Genomic DNA, 19,220 nt, shown 5'->3' on the forward strand with positions numbered 1-19,220 from the left:
AGGCCGGTCTTTCATTAGTTTCAGTCCATTTGACCAACATTGTGAAGGGGGTGAGGGGACAATGGGGGAGGCTTTCCCACTGGGAGGTGGGGGCTCTGACCACAGGTCAGTCTAGGGGGGCTGGGACTGGGAGTCCCAGTCCTAGTTCATCCCCAAGCCGGGCCAAGCCACACACGACTCTGTGAGACTGGCTCTGCGATAGCTCCAGAAAAAATGAAATGAGAAACAAAAATGGAGAGCTTCACTCAAAAATGTTGTAAGTGAAAGAAGCCAGACACAAAAGAGCACACGTTATATGATTGCATTTGTATGAAATGTCTTGAAAAGGCAAATCCATAGGGACAGAAAGCAGATTAATGGTTGCCAAGGACTAGGCTGAAATGGACATGAGGAGTCTTATTGGGGTGATGAAAGTGTTCTAAAACTGGATTATGGTGATGATATAATAACTTGGCAAGTTTACTAAAAATCACCGAATTGTATACTTGAAATGGCTGAATCTTATGATACATAAATTATACTTAAGTACAGTTGTAAGAAATCAGAGAGGTTCAACAAAACCAAAGCTATATCTCTGAGATAACTAATAGATAAGGCTGGTCAAAAAGATTAAAGAAAGAGTTGCAGAAAGAAAAATATTCCCCAAGACAATGAAAATGAGGAAAGAGACAGAATATAGGTACAGTAGAGATTCTGATATCATAATATTTTAAACAATTTTATGTGAATACATTTTAATTTATGTGAAATGGGTAATCATGTAGAAGAAAATATAAATGATATAAACAAATGATATATAAATATATGAGATGATATATAAAAGACACATAATTTCAATAAGAAATAAAAAGCATAAATAAGCTAATAACCAATAAAGAAATGAATCAAAAATCTAAAGTCTGCCCCCACTGAAAGACATCAGGTTATGTGGTTTTACAAATAATCTCTCCCTTTATATAAATACTTTAAGAAGATAGAAAAAAAGGAAATATACTCATTTTTATGAGATGAGCTTTCCTACAATTAGGTAGGAATAGTAAAAGAAAATTGTAGACTAATTTCACTTAGGAAATAGATGGGGGGGCGGAATACGAGCAAGATGAAACCAGAGGCTAATAAAAACATCATGACTAAGAAAGGTTTATCCAGGAATAAAAGAATGGTTCTATCTAGGGATAAAAACCATTAAAGTAAGACACTGGATTGACAAAGTAAAGAAGAAAATCGCATACTCTTTTGTTTGTTTGGTGTTTTTTTTCAATACGCGGGTCCCTCACCGCTGTGGCCTCTCCCGCTGCGGAGCACAGGCTCCGGACGCGCAGGCTCAGCGGCCATGGCTCACGGGCCCAGCCGCTCCGTGGCATGTGGGATCCTCCCGGACCGGGGCACGAACCCGCGTCCCCTGCATCAGCAGGCGGACTCTCAACCACTGCGCCACCAGGGAAGCCCTCGCATACTCTTGATAGTCACAGAAAAAGCATTTGACTGTATTCTTAGGCTAGATTTCCCCAAAGATGAGAATCTGAATGCAAATAGTTTATTTAGGAGGTGATGCCAGGAGGCACCAGTAGGGAGTGGGAAGCTAAGACAGGAGACACTTGAAGCCAGTAAAGGGTGTACTTTGTAGATGATTACTGCTGTGGCCAACTGGGGCTTAATCCCACTGGGGGATTCTGGGGATCAGGATGCGACACACTTCAGACTCAGCCTATCTGACAGACAAGGACACTGGGGAATTTTCCTCTAAACCTCATCTGTCCTTGGCCAAGGGCTACTCCCTAGGGCAGCACTTCTAGCCTGCCCTGCTAGAGGGCCAAGAGGACACCTCTAAGTTGAGAGATGTCACGGGTCTTTGTACAGCTTCTACTGTAACAATCCTTACACTTCTTATTTCTTCTACTTTCCTATAGCATTTGCTAGAATCTTCAGCTTTATGTTAAACAGTAACAGTGAAAATAGGAATTCTTGTCTTGGTCCAATATCTGATGGAAAGGGGTTTAAAGTTTCTCCTTTAAGTATGATGTTTACCAAAGATTGTGGCAAAAGATCTTCACACAAAGTTCCCTGCTATACCTAATTTGCTAATAAGTTTTTCTCATAGCTGTAGAACTTTATCAAATGTTTTTTCTTCATTTATCATATGATTGATCATATGAGTTTTCTCATCTAGCCTATAGACATGGTAAATTTCATTTATTGAAACATTCTTGCATTCCTGGAAAGCAAATATTTTATCTCCCTCTAGGGAGGCTAAGTAACGTTCCCAAGGTATGCTTCTTCATAAGTCAGTCCCCATTCACACGCCTCACCCCAGGCAACCACTAATCTGTTTCTGTCACCATATATTGGAAATATCTTTCCTAGTTAACCATATAAATGGAATCATACAGTAGTGCTTTTTTAAGCCTGGCTTCTTTTCACTCAGCATATTTTTGAGAAGTATGATGTTTACCAAAGATTGTGGCAAAAGATCTTCACACAAAGTTCCCTGCTATACCTAATTTGCTAATAAGTTTTTCTCATAGCTGTAGAACTTTATCAAATGTTTTTTCTTCATTTATCATATGATTGATCATATGAGTTTTCTCATCTAGCCTATAGACATGGTAAATTTCATTTATTGAAACATTCTTGCATTCCTGGAAAGCAAATATTTTATCTCCCTCTAGGGAGGCTAAGTAACGTTCCCAAGGTATGCTTCTTCATAAGTCAGTCCCCATTCACACGCCTCACCCCAGGCAACCACTAATCTGTTTCTGTCACCATATATTGGAAATATCTTTCCTAGTTAACCATATAAATGGAATCATACAGTAGTGCTTTTTTAAGCCTGGCTTCTTTTCACTCAGCATAATATTTTTGAGATTCATCGTGTTGTTGTACATACACACGTAGTTCGTTCTTGTAGTTCGTTCTTTCTAGTTGCTGAGTAGTGTATGGATATACCACAATTTATCCATTCAGCTGTTGATGGACATTTGAGTTGCCAGTCTTGTTATCATGAAGAAAGCTACTACGAACATTTGTTTACAAGGCTTTATATGGATATATATTTTCATTTTCCTAGATGCACCTAGGAGTGCAATTGCCGGATCATACGCTAAGTATATGGTTAACTTTTTAAGAGGCTGTCCAAGTATTTTACAAAGTGGTTCTATCACTTTACATTCCCACAAGTGATGTTGCTCCAATCACACTGATATCATCAGTTTTTAAAAACTCTAGCCATTCCAGTGACTACTGGTGATATCCTACTCTAGGCTTTTGCCCTCAAGACATTTGCCAAATCCTAAACTGCAGAGCTTAGGGAAAGAGGTCATGAAACCAAACAGAATGCCAATAGGCTCACAGACCAAAAAGCTAAGCAGAGCCTAGGCTGTGGTCTCCAAATACAATTTTCCATAAAATGATACTATGGCTCCTTGGAGAAGTCTTTCTAGATCTAAGACAGGAAATGTCTATCCTTACATCAATATCTGTGCCTCTGTCTTGAAACAAAATACAGATGGCAAATATGCACATGTAAACATGCTCAACTTCATTAGTCATCAGGGAAATGCAGATAAAAACCACTGTATCTATTTGAACAGGCTGTTATGCTGCAATAAAACCCTCAACGTCTTGGTAGCTTAACACAACAAAGATGGTTTCTTACTGTATAGAAAGCTACAAAGAATGTAGCATCTATCTTAGTGAGAAAAAAAAAGATGGATGATCTACAAAACTATAACTTTTCTCGAGCATATCAAAGAACTGAGGTCACAAGGCAACCAAGGAAAGTGAATCTAAGAAAGAACAAGCCCCTGCAAGGAGAGAGGGCACACCAACCATTGGACCTTTGGCAGAACATGGCTGAAAACGGCAGCCACCGTACAAGTGGTGAAGAAAGCAACCAAAGTTTGGGATACCACGTCAGTGTGGAATAGCTGGAGTTCCCAGACACAAAGGGCGATCACACACACTGGCAAACTCCTTCCCGTGGGTCGCCAATGGGAGCCTGTGAGAAAAACTGGGGGCAGGGCAGCAGACTGGAGACTGCCAGTTCTTGCTGATGCAGGAGTGAAGGAGGTGGTTGGTGCCTTCCGGGGGATGAGTATAAGGTCTCATCTACTTCCTCAGAAGTAGCAAAAGCAAAATTCTTCAAAGCAATAGCTTTCTGCTGCTGGGAGAGGGGAACCCCTCCCTCTCAAGGTCCAGATAAAATCCACGGTTCTCACCCCCAGGATATGGAAAGATCCTCTGTCTTTTCGTGTAGTCACTGAGGAACTCAAGACTGATAGGGAACCATCATCTATTTTTTAAATTTATTTTTTATTGGTGTGACATTGGTTTATAACATTAAATAAGTTTCATGTGTACAACATTATATTTATCTACTCTGTGTACACTGTGACACCCTCAGAGCACCATCATCTTGAATGTTACTGCTACTATGGCACTGGGAAAGAGAGTTCTGACATTTGGGGAATTCTTTGTTACAGTAGTTAGCAGTACTCACCCTAATATGCTGGGAAAATGCAGTTAAATATTACACCATTTTTTCTCCCTTCCCCTAGCAGCAATAGATCTTTCCCTACGTAGCTCCTGGTGAGTTCTGAGGGCACCACAGCTGGCTTCTTCATGTGACATAATTTTTAGTGTTTTATACAGTCAAGATTCATTTAGATTTACTCACATATTTTCAATTTCTGGTACTCTTCATTCCTTCCTGAATTTCTGTTTCCATATGGAATTATTTTTCTGTGCCTGAAGAATTCACTTATGGCTGTTAATTTTCTGTTTTTGTGTGTATGGATTTATTTTGTTAGCTCCCTCCTCCTGTCATAATTGTATTGCATTTAAATTTTATCATTTTAAACTCCCTATGACATTATTATTTTACCCCATGGTTGTTTACTTGCACTGACCCACGTATTTTTACTACTTCGTTGCTCTCTATTCCTTCTGATATCTTGGATTTTCTCTCTGTGATCATTCTCTGACTACCATAAGTTGATCCTTTAGAATTTCTTTTGGGAGGGTCTGTTGGTGATCATTCTCAGTTGTTTGGTTGGTTGGTTGGTTGTTTTTGCCTGAATCCAGCTTTATCTCATCCTAATTTTTTTTTCTTTTCCCTAAAGAAAATTTCAAACATATTCAAAGTAGGAAGAATAGTATAAGCTAGTACTCCTGTACACCCATCAGTCAGTTCATGTTTGAACAATCCTGTTATATGTATACCAACACCCACGGGCCTGGATTATTTTGAAGCAAATTCCAGGCATCTTACCATTTTATCTTTTTAAACAACCACCACATCCACTGTCATTCCTAATATTACATCCAATCAGTGTTCATAGTTCTCCATCATTTCATGCTTTTTGTTAAGCTGTTTGTTTTTGTGGGTTTTTATGTACACAATCTATATGAATTAGGATTCTCCTAAGTCCATACACTGTAATTGGTTGATGTGATTTGAAAGAAATTGAACTGTTAATCTATAGATCGCTCTTCCATCTCTTTTTCTTTTCTTGTAAATGTTTATTGAAGAAGTAGAGTCATTTTCTTTTAGAGCTTTCCAGTCTGGGTTTTGTTGATTGTGTCCCCATAGTGTCATTTAACATGGACCTCTGCTGTCCTATTTCCCTGACTTATATTTTCTATAAATTGATCAAATTCAGGTTTGATCTTCTTCCTCATTCTTTTAAATGAAGGTGGAACTCACATAATATAAAATTACCTATTTTAAAGTGTACAATTCAGTGGCATTTAGTACATTGACAGTGTTGTTCAACCATCACCTCTGTCCAGTTTGAAACATTTTCATCACCCCAGTAGGAATCTTTGTAACCAGTAAGCAGTCACTTCCCATCACCCACTCCCCCAGCCCCCAGCCCCTGGCAATGACTGATCTGCTTTCTGTCTCCATGGCTTTGTCTCTTCTGGATATTTAATATAAATGGAATCATACAATATGTGACCTTCTGTGCCTGGCTTCTTTCACTTACTATAAGGTTCATCTACATTGTAACATGTATCATTCCTTTTCATGGCTAAGTATTTCACTGTATGGATGTGCTACCATTTCATTTGTCCATCAGCTGATGGACATTTGGGTTGTTTCCACTTTTTGCCTATTGTGAATAGTACTGCTATAAACATTTTGTACAATTATCTGAATACTTGTTTTCAGTTCTTCTGGATATATATCTAAGAGTGGAAATGCTAGGTTATATGGTAATCTCATGTTTAACTTTAAGGAACTTCCCTTCAGTCTTGAAAGATAATTTCACTGAGTGTATAATTTTAGCTTGGCTATGATTGTTTTCACACATTGAAATAGTATTACATTATGTTTTGGTTTCCATGTTGTGAAGAAGTTGATTGTTAAGTTTAATCATCAGTCCTTTGAAGATAATCTTTCTTCTCTGATTGCCTTTAAAATCTTTGTCTTTGGTATAATGCAGTTTCACTCTGATGTGTACATATATGTATTTCTTCTTATCTCAACTACTTAGAACTTCAGTCTTTTGAGAGGTAATATAGCATAGCTATTAAAAAGCAGTGATTATTGCCAGACTAGGTTCACATGCTGACTTCACTATTATTTAGCTTAGTGACTTTAGGAAAATTACTTAACTTTTCTGAGCCTTTTCTTTTTTAATTTTTATTGATACAATTCATGTACAATATTATACAAGTTACAGGTGTACAACATAGTGGTTCACAATTTTTAAAGGTTATAATCTATTTATAGTCATTATAAAATATTGGCTAGGGAATTCCCTGGCGGTCCCGTGGTTAGGAATTTGCGCTTTCACTGCCAACGGTGCGGGTTCAATCCCTGGTCCAGGAACTAAGAGCCCTCGTGCAATGGGGCATGGCCAAAAAACATATATATATAGGCTATATTCACTGTACAATATATCCTTGTTGTTTATTTATTTTATACATAATAGATTGTAACTTGAGCCTGTTTCTTAATCTGTAAAATAGGTATAATAATCTCTACCTCATAGGATTGTATGATTAATCTTCAGACTAAATGAGTTAATGTATTAATACACTTAGAACAGTGTAACATGTTACTATGTAACATGTAGTTATGTAACTGTTCACCTTGATAATGATGATGAGCACAATCTGTGGGTTGGTGTCTTTCATTGGTTTTGGAAAATTCTCAACCATTTTTTTTTTGGCTGCTCCGAGTGGCTTGTGGGATCTTATTTACCCAACCAGGGCTTGAACCCAGGCCACGGCAGTGAAAGCACTGAGTCCTAACCACTGGACCGCCAGGGAATTCCCACAATTTTAATTTTTTTATTGACTGTTTCCTATGATGCTTTGACATAGGAAGACCTTTACTACCAGAGCTTCTCTCTATCCAACATTCTAATTCTGAGGCAGAATTCTCTCTTCTACTTCAGGTTGCCAGAGTCTTCGGCTTAAAGGGCAGCATAATGAAACTGAAGCAAGGATCATTTCTGTGGTACCTCTATCTGGATAAAGTATATTGCTTATTATCCGTGAGAAATGTGAAGGCTTTGGTGGAGTATTTTCACCTTCTTGATGTGCACCGCAAGAAAACCTTGAATGGTTAGTACTTTCAGAAATGCTTCCTCTGGGTCATTACCTGGTTTTTAACGAATGTGCAGGAAAATTTACAGAACCAGAAACTATTTCATTAATGTATATATTATATCTTCTAAATGAAGCACAGAGAAAAATTGCCAACTGAGACTTGAAGGCAATTCTGTGAGGAGGATAAAATTGCAGGCTCTGGGGTTAGGTCCTCCACCCATTATTCCTTAGTGATTTGGAGAACATCATCATCCTCTTTTAAGTCTCATTTTCCTCATCTGTAAGTGAGGCTTCTAATAATGGGAGTCCATCTCACAGTTGGAAAAAAAAAAAGATAAATGAGATAATGCATGGAAAATGCTTAGCATGGTGCCTGGCACACTGTAAGGATTTGATAAGTGTTCCTTATTATTACAATTATTCCTAGGGACTAAGCCCCACTCAGGCATTAACCCTCAAGACTCCCTTAGCAAGACTTCTTATCTGTCGAATGGGAGGTTTGAATCAGGTGATCTGCAAGATCCCTTCTAATTCTTGGTACTTGTGAGTGACCAGAAAATGCTGATGATCTCGACCCTGCCTTTGAGTGCACAAACTAATAGAAGACCAATTAAAACACTTTAGGTTTTTTTTAAAAAGTATTTATTTATTTATATATATTTTGGGCTGCATCGGGTCTTAGTTGTGGCACACGGGCACTTTCGTTGCAGTGCGCAGGCTCTTCATTGTGGCATGTGGGCTTCTCTCTAGTTGTGGCGCGCAGGCTCAGTAGTTGTGGCACACAGGCTTAGTTGCCCCACAGCACGTGGGATCTTAGTTCCCAGACCAGGGATCGAACCCGTGTCCCCTGCATTGGAAGGCAGGTTCTTAACCACTGGACCACCAGGGAAGTCCCCTAGGTTTTTTTCGTTTGTTTGTTTTGTTTTGTTTTTAGGACTGGGTATAAATAAGGTGTCCAACTCATTGTGACCTGAGAGAGATGTCATTTATCAATAAGGAGTTTCTTCCATAAAGATATTTTAAAGAGTTCATTCAATCTTTATAAAAATAATAAAAAGATACTTTAATTTTCTCCTACTTTCATGCCTCCAGTTTACACACAGTATGTCACCAAATCTTCACAATAACCCAGTCCTAGATAAAGCAACTGTAGGACGCCTAGATGTAAACAGAAGATCTGGGACCAAAACCCAAAGCCCACACTCTTAGTCTCACCAGCGTTTGCTGAGCAGAGTCTGATCTCCCTGGTAACTAAATCACTCCCTGGTGATGCAATACCCAAGAGATAAAGTTATACTTGTGTCTTCTGGTCACCAAGGGACTGGATGGTGACCTGAAAGAGTGAAGGCATAGCCTTGAGTTTTGCCTTCCAGGGAGATAGTGACTTAAAGCCTTGGAGACTTGAGTGGGCCAGAGCCAGCTGATTGAAAAACAGTATTTGTTAAGTAACTACTAAGTCTCACAATAAAACATTTCTCAAGGAGCAAACATCACGGTGTTTACACATGGTGTGTTGTTCCCAAGTGCTCGTACCTGGATGGACTCATACCTGGTGGGACGTGGGGAAGGAACATCAAGAGGCCATCAGAAACCCCCAGATCATGACATTGTGACGACTGGTTTCACTGTGCACTTAGCCAGCTTCAGCCAGGACTCCAAACCACACAGATGTGCTTTACGGATTTAGTGGAGCCATGTCTTGTGCAGGAGGTAGTCTCTGTAATCAATGGGCAAGGAGAAATCACATGTAGACAAAGTTACACTTGAAAATCCCTGAAATCCCCTGGGTGATTTGTACATACAACCTGTACAGCCATGTATCACTGTGTAAACGTATCACCATGTTTGTTTCTTCCATCTAACACTCCCTGAGACAGATGATTAGTGAGCGGAATTTCAGGCAAAAACCTTCCCTGTCCTTTAAATTACAGTATTTTTTTTCTCTGATTGTATATGACTGTATATGCATTAACTAATGTGTAAAAGATATGGCTTCACTGTGGAAGAGCAAGGCTGTGGAGTCAGACGGACCACATCTGAATCCCAGCTCTGCCACTCAAAGTGGGGTCCACTGACAGCAGCTGCCGCATCACTTGGGAGCTTGTTAAGAATGCAGACTCAGTCCCATGCCAGAGTTCCTAATCAGAATTGGTGTTTTTACAAGATCCTCAAGTGATTGGTATGCCTACTATAGCTCAAGAAGCCCTGAGATTAGGTACTACCTGAGACTTATTGTAAAAGGCTGTGTAGCGTTGTCAGGGTTCAGTGACATGTGGCACTTAAAAGCGCCCAGCGTCTAAGGTGCTCAGCGATAGCTCCTTTCCCCCATCACTGAATGCATTTGCTTTATGTAAGCATGAGGAAAAGTGATACTTTTACAGAAGAGGAATGATTTTTAAATTTCTCTCGTTTTAATTCTCTCAAGTGAAAGGCCCAGGTGAAATGTCAGCTTTTCCAAGAATGTGTCATAGGTCCCCAGTGAGAATTAAACTCTTCCTTCTATGTACCAGGAGCACTTTGAGACTTTTATTAGTTACGTATACACATCTGTCTGCTCCGTCGAGCATGTAAGCTGGGCTCAGGAACCAAGCCCTATCCACTATCTCCTTCTCCACAAGTCCAGGTACAGTGCTTTTCCACACAGCTCAAGGGCAACTGAGGTTTGAGAAATTGTGGCAGGTATAGTGGCAAAGCCGGAAACAAAATATTATCATTATTATGGCCAGGTCAACAAGCTTCCAACATGACAACCATTTATGTGGTTCCCAGATGTTTAACATTTTGGAACCATTTCAGAATAATCCATCTCATCTCCTTACCAACAGATGTGCTATTCTACCACTTCCTTCATCACGTGACTGACCTGAAACGGAACCAGATCACAATTGTGTTTAACATGCTGGACTGGAATGCTGTGGGCGAGATTGGTTTTGACCAGTTCTACATGCTGGTTTGCATACTGCTGGCACAGGAGGCAAGTAACGAGTCAGGCTCTGTGGAGCAGAGGGGGCACAGCTTGGCTGCTGCCACCATTTTGCTAAAGGTAGCACCGAATTAAGAGTGCATCAGAATTTTTCTTTTCACTTGAACCAGGAAGAAAAAAAATGGTGGGAGAACTACTTTTGGTTCCTAAATGGCCCATCTATAACCTAGGAGTTTCCAAAGGTTACCCAGCCTCCCTCCCACATTGCCTTTATAAAGAACGAATCTCATCCTGTCACATCCCTCCTTGGCATGCCCTTCCTTGCCCCTTCTAGCTGGTGGGTCTTAAAATAATCACCAGTAATCCTAATTGCCTCTCTTCCTCAGTGATTCTTTTTCTCAGAGAACTTTCTGAAGGGGATGAATGATAAAGACAAGACACACTCTTCTTTGGGTTCCCACCTTACCTGGTACACACTCCTAGTGTGTATTTACCTCTTTCCCACTCCTTGAGGAAAGGCACCTTGTGTCAGCATTTTACTGCCAGTGCCACAATTTTCGTAAGTAGATTTTCACTGAACGTAAGGAAATACATTCTAGTGACTAGAGTTCTGTCTAGCAGAACCAATCAGTACAGGTGGCATAAGTCTCCCCTGAATGCAGATGCTGAAGCAGGATCTGGTACATCGACCACAGAACCCTTTCAGCCCGGAGCTGCTATGATTCTGCCTTTTGCTTTTAGCTCTCTAGGAAATGGATTAGTGAATATGAGTCTTGATGTCGCAAGTTTAGAAAGTAGCACCAACAACATATTTACATATTTCTCTCAAAGCAGAACCATTTGGAAGAGCAATTTATTTTCCGCCATTCCCGGCCTGTTTTTGAGCTGCTTGACCTGGATGGGGAGCTGAAAATTGGCCCATCCAACTTCCACATGTACAACTTTCTCTTCAATATTAAAAAACAGCAACTCAGAGACCTGTACCATGACTTTGACATCACAGGTGACTGTGTAAGTGCAGATCCCTGAAGTGTGGCCCGGCAGCCCCTCTGTCCAAAGGTAGAGGACCATGTCCTGCTACCTACGGTAGAGACGGGGGAGGAAGAGGGTGGGAAAACCTACTGGAGCGTGTCATGGCTCTGGAATCATAAAAAACTTAAAGAGATATATAGGCCTGTGAAAGAGAGAGGACTGAATAACTAAGTGCTACGTCACAGAATGTGGATATAAAATTATAGAAGTTTGGAGAAGGAAATTTTGTTTAGAAGTTCAACTGAAAGAAGGAAATACATTAATATGGCAGAAGTTGGTCTTAGGGGAAGGATTTATAGATTTTAATAAGCAGAAAGGAAGAAATTCTTAGATGGGAACACATGAGCTAAATCCCAAGAGAAAACAACTGTGGAGAAGACAGTGGATCCTGCCTATTTAAAGAGGAAGTCCATGTTGACTAGCAAGTGAGAGCTAAGGTTTACTGGTTTAAAAAGATGGATCATACTCTGAAGAAGCTCAGATGGCAGCCTGACGGAGTCTAGACTTGATGTAGCATAAGTAAGAAAGTGACCCTTGGTGCCTTCAGAGTCTACAATAGACTCTGTTCCTGGCTCCTAGACTACAATTAGACTATAATTATGTCCTAATTACTGGGCCTCTTTAATTAAGTTTCCAAGGTTTTAAATGGGAAATGATTACAATCCTGCTGTCATCTGAAACAAAGTATCAAAGCCTTCCTGAAATAACTTTTCTTTTTGCCCCCCAACACAAGCGTCTTAATTACAAGGAATTTAAGCTGTTTACTATCTTCTCCATGGACAAATACCAGGAGAGTCAGAAAGCAGTGAAAGAGGAGAAAGAAAGCTCTGCCCGAAAAGGAAGTGTCACAAGTTAATGTGAGCCAAAGAGAGAGTCTTCTTGGAATAAATGATTTTGAAAGTATAAGTAACTGCAATTGTTAACATCTCTAAAAATAAATTTAGAACATCAAAGTAGATATCTTTAAATTGAGTTTTACACATGCGGGGTTCAGATAAGCACTCCTCAATCAGCATATTCTTAACTTTAATAACCTTTAGACCTCACAAATGACTCACAGTTATGTAATGTGAAGTAAAAACTTTCTCTTTGTTGACACGTCCCAACTCTGCTGCTGCTTTTCAGATCAACTCTGTCCATTAGGTCCCTGTGTATCCAAATAATTACCAACTCTTACTGGAGCCAAGCAGTTGGAAGGTGATGCTTTCCTAACATTTGTCACTAGTGGTCCAATACTTTCAGAATTCTAATTCTCCCACTCCTTAGGCTAAAACAAACTTCAAATTGGCAAATGGCGAAGCGCCTCCAACCATGAGGGAAACTGACTTTTAAGGATATGGGGACTGTGTTCTTCCTAGAATTTAAATTACTCTTTGATGAGTTAAGTGCTTAAGCAACTGTACCAAATCTACTAGGGTAAAATAATTATTACATGCCCTTGTATAAGTCTATTTTTTTGTATAATTAATGCCTTGAATAATTTTTAAGTGTCTTTAGCATGGGATTTGTGAATCCTCCCTGACTACTGTGATGTTAATGATGATAACTACCACTGAGTAAGTGCTTGCAATGGGTCAGGCAGGGGCTTTAGACCATGACTTTATTTATCCCCTAACCCTGCGAATTAAGTGTTATCCTCAATTTACAGATGAGGAAATTGAGGTGTCAAGATTAAGAACCTTACCCAAGGTTCTTAATGACTCACTAGTGGCAGGACCAGAGTTCAAATTCAAGGTCAATTAGACGCTTGCACTGAGAACAAGAAATTTGAGTAACTCACTTCAGTCTTAGCAGATTCTGTTTAAGTTTTAAGCTGGCGTTTCACTGGCTCAGAAACCCCTTCTACCTAATGCTAATTACCACATCTCCTTCTACCATAGATTTCTGAGGGACGTGTTTGGTGATTAAAGAAATACAGCTCATTTACTATAAACCAAGAATTTCTTAAGGGAACAATATATGCAATATAACTGACCATAAGGCATTCAGTGAGTTCCAGAGCACTTAATAATCAAAAATCACTTTGTCAATGTGCAACAGACAAGAATACTGCCTAAGACTGTCATTCATAAGTCACACGTAATAACTGAAATTATATTAATTACTATGAACATTCTCTATATTTACTCTAATAGTCATGAGATTTCGATAACACACTTATGAGTAATGCTTAGCAGCCAAAACTTTTGTCTTCCCCACAACGGTTCTACAAAAACTAAATGGAGCTAGCGGGAATCCCCTGGCGGCCCAGTGGTTAGGGCTCCGTGCTTTTGCTGCCGAGGCCACGGGTTCAATCCCTGATCGGGGAACTAAGATCCCATAACACAAAGTAAAACCACATGACACAGGCTTCCACCTAGACTGTCAAAGATCAGTAAGTTGGTCAGGGACTTCCCTCGTGACACAGTGGTTAAGAGTCCGCCTGCCAATGCAGGGGACACGGGTTCAAGCCCTGGTCCAGGAGGATCCCACACGCCGCAGAGCAACTAAGCCCGTGTGCCACAACTACTGAGCCTGCGCTCTGCAGCCCGCGAGCCACAACTACTGAGCCTGAGTGCCACAACAGCTGGGCCTGCACGCCTAGAGCTGGTGCTCCACCACAAGAGAAGCCACCTCAACGAGAAGCCTGCACACCGCCACTAAGAGTAGCCCCCGCTCACCACAACTAGAGAAAGCCCGTGAGCAGCAACAAAGACCCAATGCAGCCATAAATAAATAAATACATTTATATTTTTTTAAAAAGTTGGTCAGGGTATAGGAAAATAAGAGCAGTCATATTGCTATAGTATTAAATTGGTTAAAATCTATTTGGAGGGCAATTCAGCGTCTACTCCCTAAATGTATATACTGTTTGATGTAGCAATGTACATAGACGTAAAGATGCAGCTGTAGAAAAGGACATTTCACAGTAGCATGGTTTATAGTACCAAAAGACTAGAAACAGCCAGACTGACCTGTGGTACTCCAGACAATGGAATACTACTGCGCCTGTAAGAGGAATGAAGCAGATCTAGCTCAACATATATGGAACAATCTCTAAGATTAACCATTTTAGAGAAAAATCAAATGTATAGAATAGCATACGTTATTTATGGAAAAAACAGGGTAGGGCGGGTAAGTATACTCACATACACTAAAATAGTGGTTCTCACATTGGGATCCCCAGACTAGCAGCAGCAGCATCACCTGAGAACTTCTAGAAATGCAAATTATTGGACCTCACTCAGACCTACTAACTCCGAACCTCTGTGGAAAGAGCACAGCAATCTGTGTTTTAATAAGCCTTCCAGGTAATTCTGATGCATGCTGAAGTTTGAGAACCACTGTGGTAGAGCATCTTTAAAGATATCCAGAAAATTGGGAACAGCTGTTACCTCTGGGGAGAATAAATGGGAGATGAAGAACAGGCATCTTCAGAGAGACTTTTCACTTCGGTATGTTTGGATTGTTTTTCCCATGTGTATGTATCACTTATTTTAAATAAAAATTAACAATCAAAGCCTACCACTTTGATCCAAAATGGATAAAGAAATGAGCTCAGTGCTTCTGAAAAACTGAATTATGGGTTTTGGTTTACAGCATGATTCTTAAAAGAAAAAAACAACAACCTATTTGAGACCAAGATTTCAATGCAGCAAATAAAGTATATCTATAAATGACCATGTATGGTTTGACATAGCAGAGCCTAAGTTTGGTAGTAATGAACTTGGTAGTTACTGAGCTGGGAGGTTTTAAAAAGGGGAAAAACCTTTTTAGAGGTTTTTATCAGAATGAAGCAGATTACCCTTATTGTGGAGAGTAATAATAATTAAAAACCCAGAATAAAGGCAAAGACAGAGAGAAAAATTGAACTTTTTTTTTAAAAAAAGCACAAAAACCCTACATACTAAAATTGTACACATCAAGTATTGGTCCAATCTTATATCAAGCTATTTACAATTAAACAGCACCATGGTTTTCTCACCTAGGTTAGTTAAATGCCCAGAAAATTGTTATTCAAAGTACATGTTCCTTTAAAATAAAATAAACTATTGAGAGAGCTCAAATCCTCAACAAAAAAACTTCTACCAACTATAGATTATTATATCACCAAATTTACTTAAGAAAAATAGATTTGAACACTTTTTTGTCCTCCAGTTGACAAACTTTGAGAGATGTTGCTGTTCAATGTAGCACACAAATTAATAAGCAAACATTCTGATGACAGGGGCATTATATTGAAATACCCTCGCATATCTCCACCTCCATATATAAAAGTACTCCTTTGGAATTAATGCTGCTGTTGCCTCTTAAATTTAGATTCAATTATCAGTAAATCTAAATTAAATGTAGCCACAATCTTTAAAATGATTGCATGAAAAAGAGAAGCAGTTAAAGCTCTCAGAAACATGTTACAATTATAGATATTATGTGCAATCAGGCTATAGGAAATTTAATAGTATTTTAAACATTACATTTAAACTAAATCGTTTCATTTTGCCATTAAAATTAATAATGGTGCTTCACATCCAAAATACATGTGAAGGTTTGATTATTTCTCATTTGAGAACAACGTAAGTGCCTTCTTGCCTCTACTTTTCCATCTCATGGATTCTCAGGGATTCAGAAATCACGTGGTAGCCCCCTTCTCACTTATGGGACCAACCTTGAAAAGGCTCCAAATTAAATATAATCCTTGGCAGCTTTATTCCAGTCCTAGTACAGAAGAATCAGGTTATCTCACCAAATTTTTCAGTCCTCTAATATAATCTGCAGATGCTTCTTAATTTGCCTCTTTGCTAGGAAAGATGAGAGAGGAAAATTCTCATCCACCACAACTACAGGTTAACAGTGAACTATGGAAAGCACTAAAGTATAAAGCAACGTATCATCAGTTGGTCTCACTGTCGATGTTTAAGTGATGTCAGTAAATCTTTCACTCTAGCAAATTATGAGTTGAAATTTTTTCTAAAAGATTGAAGACAGGCACAATTCTCCCAGGCACAGACAGAATGGGTTTTCCTTACACCCTTCCTGCAAACTGGGGGAGAAGAGATAATTACTTTATTATCCTACAGTAGAAACAGCTGTACTTGATTCCGTGCATTCCCTGGGATTCCCTTGAATCCCTGGAATGATTCAAGTACATTCCCAGCTGTACTTGATTCCATGCATATCCATGCATTTGGGGGCACAGTTAGCTCTGAAAAGTTCTAAGCAGAGTAGGTAAATCAATGAAGGTATTACATAGTAGTGTCCTTCTAAGCCTGGATATGAAACAGCTTCATTATACAGACATTTCAAAATACCTATGCAGCAAGAGGACAATAGACTTTTCAACTAAGTTATCAGTTGGAAGTCAGAGATCTGAATGCACTGACTAAATTATTGCCTAGTGTTCCAAAAAGGTGCCTGCCACCAACGTGCTGGAAGGCACCAAAATTTAGTGTGAATGTAAACAAGGAGCTCAACATATGGGGATGGGGAAAGCAATACTGAAACACAATTTGCCAGTCTCTACTCCTTTATGGATAAATATTAATTGAGCAAGGAATTAAGACCAGAAAAGAAGAGAACCTCAAGTACTGCTCTTTTCAGTTTCCATTTTAAAAAGCTCAAGTTTTATAACTGTTATTGATGATTTCTGGAAATTGTATTTGATTTATTTTTTAAGAATTCTGTATTCACAGGTGCTTGGTGCTGTTCTGCATGGATGCAATGTTCTATTTACAGTCCAAATCATTTAAATACAGCCATTATATAGTTGGGTATTTTAAAATAAATGGTTATCTATTTCTTAACTGCCTCTTGAATTAGAAACTGTAATTACATGAGTCTCAAAGGCTGGCTCTTTGTGTTTTATTAATTATTTGTGTTGGTCTCCATCACAGATGGAAGTTTTCACTGGTAATTCCTCAGAACTAAATCCATTCATAAGGAATTCAGAGCAGTGAAAATAAATTTCACGCCATAGAGAAGGGAATGATAACAACAACAATAAAAAGGAGCAGGAGGGATCTGGGGACAGCCAACAGGACCAGTTCAGTTCTCAACTGGTGTTGGGTTTTGCAAAGGTTGGCTCATTATAACCTGTACAACATAGTCCTTTGGGATCTTCAGCTCTTCCAACTTCATTTTGTCGGTGAGAGGTCTGCCAGAGAAGAACCACCGCTGACTGCCCGGCTCCACTCCTTCTGCTGCATGTAGCCGCCTCTTCATGTGGTACACTGTGTCTGTGCTGCGGACCACAAGTTTGAGGTCCTTGCCAGTTGAAAGGCGCAAACGGAGCTGAGATTCATACCCCGAATTGGGTGGTGGCTCAGGAATATCCAGAGTCTCTATGTCACTCTTTTCCTCTATCATGTTGATTGGTGGTGCCAAGCAGTAGACTGGAAGCTGATACCTATTCCCCAGTTCATCATAGCACTCCGTAAGTGCACCTTAAGAAAGAGAAGATATGAAAAAGAGTTTAATCTAAATGAATGCATTTTTCTTTACATCTTGCAAAATGCTCAAACATCTCATTGGCTTGCCACTGTAGAGAAAAAAATGTAAAATAAGGCCAATCTCTGTCAGTGATCATCAATAATCATTATCAAGACCCATGACCAAATATTTGAGTGTTTATCAAATTTTACATTAACCAGGACCCTAGCTCCTTGCCCTCACTTCTTCTAAGTCATTTCATACCTAACTCACACTTTTGTTAAAAAAGGAAAAGCAAGCACACAAAATTCCAATTTACTAATATTATCAATGCTTAGACCAAATTAATGGGAGATGCAAATTACATTGGGATATCTTTTTAGGAAATGAATCAGCTAACCTTAAAAAAAAAAAAAAAAAAAAAAAGGCAAAAACCCAGATCCCTAAGCTCAATTCTCCACAACACAGTGTTCCAGAGTGGTTCTCTTAGTGCCTAGACTTCCTAAGTTGAAGTACTTGGCCAGAAGTCCACCGTCCAAAGAGATCACAAACTAGAGATGACAAGCTTACCAGCTGCCACTGTCTCATGGCTTATGTATGGATCTCATTAGCATAACTACCACAGAAATGACTGAGGTGTTTTATTTAACCCTAATTAGTCAATCTGTTACAGAGAAGCTTTGAGTTAAAAAGGAAGAACAAAAGAGGCATGAAGTTTATAACTCGCTAGCTCAGGGGAGGGGGAAGAAAGTGTTTATGGTTTAAAAGAAGGTATTCATGGTTAATTTCTTTATGAAGTATAAACTGCATTGTAATTACCAGAGCTTCCCTTGGGGAACTTGAAAGCATACTTAATGAATGTTTTATTTTAAGGTTATTCATAATGTGTCTTTTGCTCAAACTGGAACATTAATGTCAGCTGATTATCAATTTGGATAAAAACCAAAAATACCTACCATATTCAGAACACTCATACACAGGCTAATGAATATGGGGCGTGGACACTGAGAAATGGTTACCAATGAACAAATAAGTTAATAAACTGATCTCCATCAATAGGCTGAAAATCCAAAGCATCCCAAATGAGACTGGAACAGTCACCAATCCACCAAGGGTTGAACTGGGCCTGCTTTCTAAGTTACATAAGATAGGCTGGGGTGAGAACTCAGGCACCAAGCATTAATACATGCGAATCTCCCCTTTCCTCTGTGTTTAAAAATAATGTTCAGGGCTTCCCTGGTGGCGCAGTGGTTGAGAATCCGCCTGCCGATGCAGGGGACACGGGTTCGTGCCCCGGTCC

At 39.4% G+C, this 19,220-nt stretch overlaps 2 protein-coding genes across 3 annotated transcripts in view; one reads left to right on the forward strand and one right to left on the reverse strand.

Annotated features, from left to right (window-relative positions):
• The first annotated feature begins 7,079 nt into the window (after positions 1 to 7,079).
• On the forward strand, positions 7,080 to 12,658 carry EFCAB9 (EF-hand calcium binding domain 9). Its single transcript, XM_055091188.1, is given in 6 exon segments — positions 7,080 to 7,575; positions 10,386 to 10,534; positions 11,318 to 11,494; positions 12,249 to 12,332; positions 12,334 to 12,372; positions 12,641 to 12,658. Coding segments are annotated over 6 exon segments (603 nt in total). The 5' UTR covers positions 7,080 to 7,439.
• Positions 7,485 to 19,220, reverse strand: part of UBTD2 (ubiquitin domain containing 2) — a 71,527-nt gene continuing 59,791 nt past the window's right edge. Inside the window, exons 3-5 of one of the 2 annotated variants that reach the window (XR_008615733.1) lie at positions 14,470 to 17,934; positions 9,110 to 9,277; positions 7,485 to 8,530 (exon numbers count right to left, since the gene is read on the reverse strand). Coding sequence is in view for 1 of the 2 variants with exons in the window: in XM_024116330.3 (XP_023972098.1) it covers positions 17,537 to 17,934 (398 nt within the window). In the remaining variant the exon portion in view is untranslated. Of the gene's footprint in view, positions 8,531 to 9,109; positions 9,278 to 12,372; positions 17,935 to 19,220 lie in introns of those variants that run through there. The other variant, XM_024116330.3, reaches the window with a different exon arrangement.

The sequence above is a fragment of the Physeter macrocephalus genome, chromosome 2, assembly GCF_002837175.3.
Source record: "Physeter macrocephalus isolate SW-GA chromosome 2, ASM283717v5, whole genome shotgun sequence".
In the NCBI taxonomy this organism is placed as follows: domain Eukaryota; kingdom Metazoa; phylum Chordata; class Mammalia; order Artiodactyla; family Physeteridae; genus Physeter; species Physeter macrocephalus.